Source organism: Dromiciops gliroides, chromosome 1, assembly GCF_019393635.1.
Source record: "Dromiciops gliroides isolate mDroGli1 chromosome 1, mDroGli1.pri, whole genome shotgun sequence".
NCBI lineage: Eukaryota > Metazoa > Chordata > Mammalia > Microbiotheria > Microbiotheriidae > Dromiciops > Dromiciops gliroides.
The window spans coordinates 705261901-705275518 of record NC_057861.1 but is presented as its reverse complement, the minus strand read 5'-3'; the positions used below and the strand labels follow the sequence as shown (position 1 = coordinate 705275518).

The window sequence follows — 13618 nt, the reverse complement described above, 5'->3', positions numbered from 1 at the left end:
CCTGCTTACTCTGGTAGGTGGGGATCTCTCCCTATGGTCAAAACATAAAAAGATGTACAAAAACTTTTGTGAAGATAATTTCACTCACCACTGGTACATGAGATATGCGCATGCTTATGGACAACACAGAAAATTCAGTATACCCAACAGATAAATTGCTCTTGTTATGAGAGAACTGAGCAGATACTGCATCCAAATAGTAGCTCTGAGTGAAACAAAGATGATAAATGAAGGCCAGCCTACCAAAGTCAGAGCTGGATACACATTTTTTTCTGGAGTAATCATAGTTATAAGGGCTGTGAAACTGGTGTAGGTTTCACAATCAAAACTAATTTAATTAACTAGCTTATATGCCTACCAAAAGGAGTGAATGACAGGCTCATGACAGTGTGGTTGCCACTTGCAGGAAACCACCATACCACTATCATCAGAGCCTATGATTCCACCATGACAAACCCTGATGGGGTCAAAGAAAAATGTTATGAAGACCTGGAGACCCTTATCATCAACGTGCCAAAAGGGGACAAGCTTATAATTCTGGGTGACTTTAACACTAGAGTACCAGACATGGCAGGGAGTCCTTGGAAGGAATGGAGCTGGAAACAGCAATAGCAATGGTCACTTGCTACTGCAGGCTTGTGCATTTCATGACCTAATCACAAATACTGTCTTCTGTTTACCTGAATGCAATAGAACTGTATGGATGCACCCTTACAGAAAACATTGGCATTTAATAGACTGTGTCATTATAAGGAGAACAGACAGACAGGTGTGAGAGTGACAAAGGCAAGATATGGCACATAGATATCCTCTCCAAGCTAAATATTTGCATCCAATAAAAGCAGCAGCCCCAAGACAAGACAAGTACCAGAAGACTTAATGTCAACATAGAACATTTCTCTAGGTATGAACAGTGTGTTGTTAACCTGGAGGGAAAGCTAAGCTAACACATTTTGGCAACAGTGGAGCAGAAAAGGAGTAGGCAGATTTTAGAGATTTGGTGCACAGCATTGTGTTTACTCATCTGGGCCAGAACACTTGCAAACATCAAGACTGTTTTGATGAAAATGATGGAGGAAATTCAGAAGCTTCTAAATGATAAATGAGAACTCCACAGGGTTTATCAGCAAGATAGTTTTGTAAGAAGTCAGCATTTAGCTCCATCAAACTAAAGTGCAAATGAAGCTTATAGAGATGCAGGATTCTTGGCTCAGTCAAAAGGCAGGTGAAATTCAGTTTTATGCCGATAGTAATAACCCCAAATACTTTTATGTTGCCTTAAAGTCCATTTGTGGGCCAAAGACCCATAAGGCTGGTAAATTAAATGGTGAATCTCAGCTACTCAAAATGAGTGGCTCTGATGCAGCCACATTGACCTGGAGATATGGGCTGAACACTTCCATAATGCTCTCAACAGACCCTCATCAACCAATGCTTCAGCATTGACTATACACTTCATGTTGAAATCACTCTCTCTCGTCAAAGTTACAACTGAAGAAGAGGTTTTGAATTCCATTAGACTCCTCTCATGTGACAAAAAACCTGGTATTGATCCTATTCCAGCTGATATTTACAAGGCAGGGGGTCCACCGCTCATACAAAAGCTGACTGAAATCTTCCAGGTTACGTCCCCCAGGAGTTCAAGGACGCCTCCGTTGTGCACCTCTATAAAGTAAAAGGGAATGGGTTGTCCTCTGACAATCACAGAGCGGTTTCTCTCTTAGTCGTTGCCAGCAAGATTCTTGCCAGAGTCCTTCTTAATAGGCTTATCCTTCACCTAGAGGATGCTCATTTATCTGAGAACCTGTGTGGCTTCTGAAAAGGCTGAGGAATGGCTGACATAGTGTTTGTTGCCCAACAACTCCAGGGAAATGCTAGGAGCAGAGCAGAGGTCTGTACACAACATTTCTTGATCTGACCAACATGCTCAGTCATGAGCAAAATGTGGCTGCCCAGAAAAGTTCAGCAGCATTGTATGCCAGTTTCATGATGGCATGCTCGCACAGGTTATAGAGAATGAATGATGCTCTTGTATTTTCCCAGTAACCAGTGGAGTGAAGCAGGGCTGTGTGCTTGCCCCCATGGTTTTTAGCATATTTTCAGCAATGTTGTTGGTTGCCTTTAATGGAAACAACATCAAGGTCAGTTACTGTTCTGATTGTAAATTCTCTGCTGCTTGTGCTAATTTTGGCTTAATGACTAGCACCAAGAAAACAGAGGTTCTCCACCAGCCAGCACCACACCATCCATACATGGAACCATCGGTTACAGCAAATGGAGAAACTTTGAATGCTGTGGATAAACTCACTTACCTTGGCAGTGTACTTTCCAGGGATGTACATATAGATGATGAGGTTGACAGAAACATTGCCAGAGCTAGCTCAGTGTTTGGGAGGGTCTGAAGGCAAGGGTGGGAGAGAAGAGGTGTTAGGCTGCCTAGCAAACTGGAGGTCTACAGAGCCATCATGTTGACCTCATTGTTGTATGCCAGTGAAACCAACTCCATGCCAGGAAACTGAATCACTTCCATTTGAATTGCCTTAGGAAGAGTCTGAAGATCACCTGGCATGATAAGGTCCTGCACACTGAAGTCCTTTCTCAAGCCGAACTGCCAAGGATTCAAACCCTACTGCAGGGAGCACATTTCCAATAGGCTGGCCATGGTATTCCAATACCAAATGTACCATTGCCTAAAAGACTATTTTATGGAGAACTCACACAAAGCAACCACTCGCACAGAGACCAGAAGAAGTAGTAAAAGGACATTCTCAGGGTCTCTATGAAGAACTTCAGAATCAAATGTGAGACTTAGGAGACACTGGCACAGGACTGCCCAGCATGATGTTCCCATATCAAAGAAGGTGCTTTGCTCTATGAGCAAAGCAGAATTGAAGTAGCTCAAAAGAAATGTGAGATGCACAAATTTAAAGACATCTCCATTCAAAATTTCCATACAGACTCTTTGTGCCCGATTTGTGGTAGAACCTTCTGAGCCTGTATTGATCTGATTAGCCATAGTAGGACACACTGTACATTGACCCCGTCATAGTGATGCCATTTTAGTCCTCTTCAAACATGAAAGACAACAACCAACACATCCCTTTCTTCCCTCCTTTCTTTCCTTCTGTTTTTCCTTCCATGATCTTTCTTTACCCCTTCCCTCCTTCCTTTCCTTCCCTTCCCTTCTCTTTCCTTCCTTCCTTCCTTCCTTCCTTCCTTCCTTCCTTCCTTCCTTCCTTCCTTCCTTCCTTCCTTCCTTCCTTCCCTTCTTCCTTCCTTCCTTCCTTCCCTCCTTCCTTCCCTTCTTCCCCTCCCTTCTTTCCTTCCTTCTTCTCTTTCTTTATTCTTCATTTTTTGTCATAAACCTCTAAAAAGAAGAGAGAAAAAACCCCAGCTAACTGAAGGGAGTTTTACTTATTTGGTCTATAAATTCACAAACATTTGCAAGTTTTCAATGTGCAAAGTCCTGTACAAACTTTGGTTCTAGTTCTGTTTTGTAACAACATAGTAAATGCTTAATAAGTGATCTGATCACTCATTCATTGATACAGGCTCAATGTCTCTCAGTGCCTCAGATAACTTTTTAACATCAGAGGCTGAAGAAATACCGCTAATCTGCATTGGAAGAGGGAAAATAAGTATTAAATCTGCCCCCCCCCCAAATGAACACTTTCATTTTACAAATGAGGAAATTGAGACCCAAAGAAGGATTGTGTTATCAAGTGAGATTAGCTACACAGACCTCTGGACTCTAGTACTCTTTCCCTTATGGAACACAGAAAAAAGGAAAGTCAAACCTCATACTCCATTCCACCAAGCTTTAATGGGATAGAGTATATTTTCCAGTTTTCAAAATGAGCCTCTGTGATTCCCCTTCATTGGCTGGTAATACCCATGCTGCAAACTTCAATGCCAAGCATCTCAGTGCAGAAGGGAGAGAATAGATTTAGGTTAATCAGAAAAAGCAATCAAAAAAACTTCCTTAATTACCAAGTCAACTTTAAGCTGGAACTAATATGCTATTGTCCTGAGTTTGATGAAGGTTCAGACAATAATGGTTGGTTGGGGGCGAAGATGACTCAATGGTTCAGACTCTGCCTGAATCCCTCAGAATTTTATTTATTTTTTTAACAAATTTATTCTTGTACTGGTGAATCTTACCATTTAAGGTGGAGAAACATCACCCCATTGGGACAAGTCTTTAGACAAACAGAATCTTATTTAGTTTGTATTGATTTACGTGTGGTCATGTTCTCCAACCCCCTCCTTGGTCTTTGTACTCCCAGAGCCTAGCACAGTGCCCAGACAACGAATGAAAGAAAAGGGGATCGTAGAATGTTTCATCTGCCTCCACTGAGTGAAAATCTGACTCCAGATTTGGAAGTCCTGCTTGTAGTCTGGCTATTGACACAAATCTGCAAAAGCAAGAAAAGACCTTTTACTGTTCCTTTCTGGAGGAAGGAGGGGACTGGATGTCTATTTCAAGTCAAGGTAACACCTAGAGTTGAACAGAAGATATGGCTTGGGTATACGGACACAGACTTAGGGAAGGATCAATCTGGAAAGAACAGGCTGGAACTTGACTGGTCATCAGAAAAGTCAATGGACAGACTTTGAATGGCTTCACCAAAATGGTCTTGTTTCACTGGCTCCTGTCCCCTTATGGGATAAAGCTTGGCTGAGCTGTAGAACTTCTCTGTGGCTCATTTTTAATCTCTGTAAAGGGTCTGAATTAGACACTTTCTATGTCCCCCTTCCTGCTCTAACAATTAGCCCCTGCCTCTGAATCCAAGTCAGCCTGTCTAAAAACAAGTGACTACTTGATTCTCATGGAAGAAGACTATACTCTCCTTAAAGCCCCATTCTATTCTAGTTAAAAGGAAAATCTTCACATGGGGCTGGGACAAGTTGAACAAGATTTTCCTTTTAACTTCCCCCAGCAACAATTTCCATGTGATTCACTTCAACAGATGTAGATAACAATAGCTAACTGGAATGGGGCTTTAAGATTCATAAAGCACTTTCCCTACCTTATCTCATTTGATCATCCCAGTGACCCTCTGAGGTAGATGTTATTATTTCTTCCATTTTACAGTTGAGAAACAGAGCAGAAAGAGGTGAGTGACTTTTATAGGGTCACACAACTGAGGCAAAATTTGAACTCAGGCTACCCTGACTCCAAGTCCTGTGCTATCTATTGCACCAGCCAATTGCCCTGTATGCCCTCCATAAAGCACTTTGATTTATAAAGCACTTTGTTGGGTGCTGAGGAAGATACGTGATTTTAAAATAAAGAGACACAGCCCAAATCTTAAAAGACAGTGAAAGAGGAGATACAAAAGTGACATAGACCAGTGGTAGATATTGATCTGGGCAAAGAGTTGTTGAAGCAAGGCTCTAAGACAAATTTGAAGAGAGGTCTTTTTCTTCCTGGGGTTTCATGGAATTGGTAGCATCTTGGCTGGACCCTGAAAGGAGAGAGGAGTTTCAATTGACCAAGTTGGGGGTGGAGTAGAGATGAGAAATCTCTTCTGTGTGGGGAATATGGAATGAACAGACACTTTGAAGGAGAAGGCAGGATGAGAACATAGGGAGGAGAGTAGTTAAACTGATCTGAAGGAGTAGCATTGTGATAGGACAGAGACAGAGAGTGGAGAGCCTCAGATGCCAGGGTCAGAGTTTAAACTTTATTTGGTAGGCAACAGGAAACAATAGAAGATTTTGAGTAAAGACATTATCACAACAATTATATTAGGAAGATTACTCAGATAGCATTTTAGAGCTGGTTTGTCATAGGAATCCATGGGCAGCCAAAAGACCAATTTAGAGACTACTATAACAGTCTTAGCAAGAAGAGTTGGGACTGGAACTAGGATGGATATGACAGGATAAAGAAGAGATACTAGATATAAGAGATGTTGCATGGCACAGTAAATAAAGCACCAGCCCTGGATTCAGGAGGACATGAGTTCAAATACAGCCTCAGACACTTGATACTTACTAGCTGTGTGACCATGGACAAGTCACTTAACCCTCATTGCACCACCAAAAAGAGAGAAGGAGGGGGAGAGAGAGAGAGAGAGAGAGAGAGAGAGAGAGAGAGAGAGAGAGAGAGATTTTTTGATTGATTGATTGCAGAGGAAAAGATGATAGGATTTAGCAATGGATTGGATGTGTGAGAAAGAGGGTTCCAAGATTATGATTCTGAATAGCTGGGAGGATGAAATAGAGAAGTTAGGGGGAGGAGACAAGTTTAAGAGCCAAGATGATAATATAGTCATAGGAATTAGACTTTCATTTTTAGATACGTTGAATTCAAGGTGCTAATGTGCCTTGCAAATGCAAATGAAGACATCCAATAGTAAAAAATTGAAAATAAAGGAATGAACTCGTGTTTCAATGCCATTCCACAATTATTTATTAGATGCTTATTATGTACAAGTACCAAACTAGACTCAAGGAGATTACATTCTACTGGGTTTAGGGGGTTGAGGGGACAAGGCAAAACTATGTACAAAAGTAAATAAAGTATGTACAAAGTAAGATGATTCCAGAAGGAAGAGAGTGCCAAAAACTGGGGGAATCAGAAAAGACCTCATGGCTTCTGAGTTGTGCTTTAAAGGAACCTGGAATTCTATGGGGTGGGAGTGATGAGTGAATGTTACCAGACATGGGAAAATGCTTATATAAAAGCCTGCATGAGAAAGATGGAATCTTGTACACAGGGAACAGCTGACAGGCCAGATTGATTATAATGTAGTGTGTGTGAATGGCAATAATATGAAATAAAGTTGTAAAGATAGTCTGGAACTACATTGTGAAATGCTTTAAATATTTTGTTTTCTCTTCAAGGCAATGGGAAGCCATTCAATATTGTTCAGTGTTGGTGGTGGTACTGGGGGTTAACATGCTCAGATCTGATTGTAGGAAGAAGAAGACCAGAAAGGTAGGCAGAAGCAAGAATGTGGAGGGCTTTAAATGCCAGGATGAGAAATTCATATATTTTCCCCAAAGCAATAGTAAGAAGCTGTTGAAGATGAAGTAGGGGGGTAAAATGGCCAGATCTATGTTTTAGGAATATTGATTTGGCAGATGTGTGATGGGTGAATTGAAGGGGGTGAGACTGAAGATGGAGGCAAAATTAATAAGTTGTCACCATTGTCCAGGTGAGAGGTGATGAAGGCCTGAACCAAGGTAGAGATTGTGTGACTGATATAGTAGAACCAAGATTGACAAGACTTAGAGACTAGTTGAATATTGAGTTTGAGTGAGATGAAAGAGTCAAGGATGAATCCAAGGTTGTGAATCTGGGTAGCTAGAAAGATTATGACACCATTAATAGAGGTAGAGAAGGGATGGGTATGGGAGGAAACATAATGAGTTTTGTTTTGGATATCTTGAGCTTAGCCATGCCTACAGGACACCAGAGTGGAGATATCCAATAGTCAGTAACATGGGACTGGAATTTAGGAGCGGTATCAGGGCTGGACAAATTGGGGGGACTTAATAAATGCTTTTAATTTTTTCATATAGATGATAAGTGAATCTATAGAAGCTAATGAGATCCTTGAGGGAGAGAGTGTAAAGAGAAAAGAGAAGCAGGCCCAGGACAAAGCTTTGGGGGAAATTCGTGAGCTGGCAGAAGAAGGATGAGATTCACACATAGAGAGACTAAGAGGAGTATTCAATCAAGCAGGAAAAAAAAATCTGGAAAGAATAGTGTCATGGAAACCGAGGGAGGAGAGACTGGCCAGATAGTGGAAGTGATGAATGGTGATAATCACTTTAGAAAGAGCAGATTCCATAGAGTAGTAGAGTTGGAAAATATATTGTAAAGAATTCAGGTATTTGTGAGAGGTCAGGAAATGGAAGTGATGGGTTGAGACAGATTTTTCTCTAGAAGTTTGGTTGTGATAAGTTGGAAGGTGTCCAGAAGGGAAATCAATAAAAATGGTAAAGGATCTTCATTCCATTTCATATGAGGAGGATCACTTGAAATTTTCACCTGGAGAAGGGAAGACTAAGAGTGGAAAGTGAAGACTCATGATTGCTTTTGCCAAGTACCTGAAAGGCTCTCGTGTGCAAAGACACAAGTCTTTCTCCGGGTCCTATAATTCTAATTCCTTTTCCAGACCTTAAGTCACCATGGATTGTCCTCATGGAGCCATTTCAACTCTGGAATATTGTTATAATGAAATAGAGTCATCTATTGTTAGAACTGAAAGGGATCTTAGATCTGCCTTATACTTAACATTTTAAAATTTGCAAAGCTCTTTAAGTTATGTTATTTCACTTGATAACTTGCCTTGTTGCAGATCCATTTGGTTTTTTTTAAACTTTTCCCATCTTACAGATGAATAAACTGAAGTTGAGAGAGAGAGAGAGAGAGAGAGAGAGAGAGAGACTAAATAATTTACTCAGGAATACCTAACAATAGAAAGAGCAAGGGTTAGAACCCAGGTCTTCTGATTCTTCATTCATCACTTCTCTGTATCATTGAAGTCTCACACACATCTAGTGGGGACAGTATGCTTCCCATCCATCCCCAAATGAACAAGAATTTTGGATCAAATTCTATCAACATGGTGCTACCCCTCGGGTGATGTGGCTTCACAGTTCTATGGGCACCAGTGTGTTTGCTGACCCCCTGCCCTGGATGCTTGGGGGGGCTGGACAATGGCTTCTTATTCCAGGATGGGTAGGTTTGTAGGAAAGAGGGGGCATTCAGAGCCTCTGAGATCTGGGCAACCAGCCAGAGGAATCTGACCTTGGTGGTGCAGTTGCTCTTTTTCCCAGGACTGAGTAGCTGAAAAGAAGGAAAAGGCTAATGTGCATCCAGTGAGAGAGATTATAACTGGAGGGAACCAAGGTGAAAGGTGAGAAAAGAAAGGGCTTTGGAAATTGTTGGGCAAACCATAATGATTTAGATTCATTTACTGTCACTTGTTCCCTGTTCTCTACAAGACTAAGTTCAGACTCGGAGGTTGTTATTTAAGGCTATCTATAATCTGGTCCAAGCCTATCTACTGACATTTGTCTGCCACTGCTCTGCAATATGCACTCCTCTGTGCTGTGATTAGACTCACCTACTCATTATCCCTTCCAAAGATAATGTATGCTTATGTTTGTCCCTCCTGCCTTTGCTTGTGTGCTTTCCTCCACCCACAATGTCCATCTCAGTCCTGTCTAAATAGGAAAAACTATGCCAGTCATTAGGGATGCAAAGACAAAAAGAAATAGTCCCTGGCCTCAGGGAGCTTACATTCCATGGAGGGATATAGCATACACATCAATTTAAAGCCTATAAAAAGTAATTAAAATTGATCAAATGAGATAATATCTGTAAGTCACTTTGTAAACCTTAAAACACTATTAAATAGTACTATTATTGTTATTATTATCATTACACATCAATTTTAAGGAAAATTCTAATAACTTTGAGGGGGTGGTAGAAATCAGAGAAATCCTTGAGTAGTAAGTAGCAAATGAACTTTGCATTAAGGAAGTAAAGGATCAATCTTGGGGATACCTAGGTGGCACAGTGGATAGAGCAATGGACTTTGAATCAGGAAGACTTATCTTCATGAGTTCAAATCTGGCCTCAGATATATCCTAACTGTGTGACCAAGGAAGGACAAGACACATAACCTTATTTGCCTCAGTTTGCTCAACTGTAAAATGAGCTGGAGAAGGAAATAGCAAACCACTCCAGAATCTTTGCTAAAAAAACTCCAATCAAACAAACAAAAAAATCACAATGGGGTCACAAAATGTTGGATACAACCAAAACAACCAAAAAAAGGAGGTGAAGAAGTACATCATAGACATGGGAGACCACTTGTGTAAAAGGATGGGAGGTAGAAGATGGAATATTGTAAACCTGGGTGACTGGAAGGTTTTGGTGGCACCTTTGACAGAAGGAGGGATGGTGTAAAGAGGGATGGGGAAAATAATGAGTTCTGCTTTGGACATCTAGTTTGAATTGTCCAATAGGTGGTTGGTGATGCTGGACTGAAGACCAGGGCTAGATAGACAGAGTTAGGCAACATCTCCAGAGAGATGATGATTAAATGTATGGGAAGTCACTGAAAGGGTAGAGAGGGAAGAAAATAGCAGCCAAGAGAGAACTATAGGCAATATCCACACTTACTGGGCATAAGAGAGAGGATGACTCAGGAACGGTCAGATACATAGGACGGGGACCAGGAGTGAGTAGTGCCATAAAAACCCAGAGATAAAGGAGGATCGAGGAGCAGAGGTGGCCAATCGTCCCATAGGCTCCAGGGAGGGCAACAAGGATGAGAACAGAGACGAGGCTACTTGATTTGGAAATTAAGAAATCATCAGTAACTTTGGAGAATGTGTGTTTTCTGTTTCGGAAGGCAGATTGCAAGGGACCAGGCAAGGAGTGAGAGTGAAGAAGTGGAGCGAAGCCTCTGGGGAAGTTTTGCTGAGCCAGGGAGAACAGAAGTAGCCTAAGGGGATGGTGGAGTCAAGTGAAGGCTTTTCTCTACCCCTCCCACTCTCCCTCCCCCTCCCAACCACAACAACAATCTTTAGCAAGCTAGCCTACATCTGCCTCCCTGAAACTTCTACCCATTGGCTCCTTGAACTGTCCTCTGGTGCCCAAGCAAAAAGGGCTAATCCCTCTTCCTTAGTCCTTCAAATTCTGGAAAACAACTGTCAAGCCCCCCCCCACACACACACACACACATGGCCTCCCCAATCTAATTCAGATCTTCCTCCACCTCCTTGTTAATTTACAAGTCCATATACCTAAGCCTTTTGCCTCTTTAAACCTAAAGACACTTAACTCCTTATTGGTTTTTATTAAGGAACTACTATAAAAGGAACATGTTTGTCCTACCTAACCTCAGCTATGAGGAAAACCTTTAGTATCTCCAAGGTGCTAGAAAAATGTGGATTTACTATGTGAAGGACATTGTCCCAAGTGCCTGCTCTTGGGACTTACAATCTAATGGGAGCCACAAAATATACTATAAAGCAAAGCTTCTTAAACTGTTGGTCTCGACCCCGTATAAGGACATGTAATTGAATGTGGGTGTAGTGAAAAATTTGGCAACAGTAAAAGGTTATGTATACCTATTTTATAGACCTATATACCCAGGGTCATGTAAGAATTTCTCAGGCAAAAAGGGTCTGTGAGTGGAAAAAGTTTGAGGTTCTGCTATAAAGCAGGGCAAAAAATTTATCCCTGGCATCAAGAGGGTTCCTTGGGACACATACAACTCAGATCCCAAGAAACTGAGGGACAATGACCAAAGCTCTATCCAAAAAAGTATGACATATTAATATTCAAGACAGACAGACCACAAGTGGAGAAATCATTCAGGAAGAAATTCATTGAGAGCAGGCCCTCTTCAGATGAAACCATTTTAGATAATAGCTCTGGATCGGCTAACCAATGTTTACAAAAGCACCTTCCATTCATTCCTAGTTCCTAGTATCTATGTCTCCCTAATAAAAAGCTATTTTCTGCTTTAACTGTGTCTGTGAATTTTCAGCCAAATATTATCTGTCCAAATATGAGCAGATGATCAGAAACAACATTTCTGGACTTCTGAAAGGGCTGGTGCGTAATGTCACCAGACATAGATTGGTAGATATCTGAATGCAACCCTAGCTTTATTAAAATACAGAATCAATATTAAACCCTGTGATTACATAGGTTTTCAATAACATTTCATTTATTTCCATGTCCCAGTCTTCCTAGCTGATTGTCTTGTTCTGCTATATCATTTCCCCCCCGTAAGAAACCTTGGTAGATTTCAATAACCTATACAAACAAAATGTCTCATAGCCGGAGACGGGCAGAATGATGAATTTAGTTGATGAATACCTTTTCTCGCTGATATTCTCTGAAGTCTTGGGAAATACTTATCAATAATTATGACTTACCTCAGCCTTCTAAATATTTCACATGATTCAATTAAAAAACCATTTCAGTTCAAGACTCTGAAGGAAAGTAAATGTATATGGCCACTCTCTTTTGTTTTAACTGTAAAGACCAGTAAACACTACTGTTCCAAATTCTAAATTCTACTCTCTCATCTGTATGTCACAAGAAGATCAGGTTAAAATTTCATAGCCAGCAGTATTTTGCATGCTAAAGAGAAAAGTATATATATCCATCCATATCTTTGGCACAATGGAGGGAATATTTATGTCGCTAAGATTGTGCATCTGGGGAAGGATTGACTTGGCAGGGATCTTGGATATGACAATTTTAACTTTCTCTGGGGATTTTGAGCAACAGAATGGTTAATTCAGACAAAACAAACAAAATCTTATCAAAATACAGAAAGATCTGGAGAAGACTGAGTTCACAGCAAAGCTGAATAATTACAGATGTCTGGTTACATTGTGTATACATATATGTGTGCATGTATGTGTATATGTATGTATTTGTGTGTATATAGGGGCACAGCACCCCTATGATCTGGAAAACACACATAACATTGTTCAACTTTCCCTTTATGCCAGAGAAGAAGTCTGAATATTTTATTTCTCTTTTATGGGGCTGTTTACAGAACCTTATTGTAAAGTGTGGGTTAAGTATTTGATCATAGGCTCTATGTCATCTGTTGGACTTTGTGTGTTGTCTGAAGCTTCCATAAAACTCCCCCCAAATTCCTATTTAATTTCTTATGCTGACTTGTGATATAGTGAAACCACAATGGGGAAGATTATGATGTGGAAGGGATAACTGTATATGCATGTGTATAAAAACAAATATATATATGTATGTATATATGTATATATACACACACAGGTATGTGTATATACATACACAAGTATATATGTATACATAGATATCTAAACATGTATAGTATGTATAGACATATACATATATATTTAAATATATATCAGGCCAATACATACACATATTTTAGTTAAGCTCAGCAAAAACATGGTCTTAACCATATTTTCCTAGAGAAGAAATTTGAATTATTTGTCTCTGAAGATTAAGAGTCCTTAAAAATGTCTACAGTGTTCAATTTATACATAGAAGAAATTTATTGGCCAATTTCCCCAATTACTAATAGAAGAAATGTACATAATCTGATCACAGGAGTTCATAAACATAGATCTTTTAGTGTAGACGTGCAATTTCCAAACTCTGATGCCATCTGCTGGATCCTGTAGTACAAAACACATCTTTAAGTAACCAGAACACCTCTTTATGAGGTACTTCAGGGACTTAAGATCTGAAATGGGCTTGGACATGGAAGAAAAACAGACTTTATATGGAGGATCGGGATTCAGGAATAGGTGATGTGGTCCCTGGAATCCCTGGACATTGACCGAATAGCACTGGGCTATCACACCCGGTGCTGGGTGTTAACCAAGGAAACCCCATGAAACACTCAGGGTGAGATGACTTGTTCGGAGAGCTCTGACCCGCCTGAGGTGGAGTCCCTGACATCCATTCTTTTCTCCCCCGTTCTTTGCTTCCCTTCTCCTATTCTTTTCATTCTCCCTCTCACACTCATCAATCACTCTCTCCACCCCCACCCCCCTACTTGCCCATTCAATCACATTCACGAACTTGTCTGCTCTCCACATTTTGTCTTCCCATCTTTTGTCCTTTCTCCCC

General features: G+C 40.6%; 1 protein-coding gene across 1 annotated transcript in view; it reads right to left on the bottom strand.

Annotated features, from left to right (window-relative positions):
- C1H3orf20 (chromosome 1 C3orf20 homolog) overlaps positions 1–13618 on the bottom strand; it is a 103139-nt gene that overhangs the window by 89373 nt on the left and 148 nt on the right. The window contains exon 2 of the mRNA XM_044001448.1: positions 9091–9200. Coding sequence (XP_043857383.1) covers positions 9091–9200 — 110 coding nt within the window. The remainder of the gene's footprint in view (positions 1–9090; positions 9201–13618) is intronic.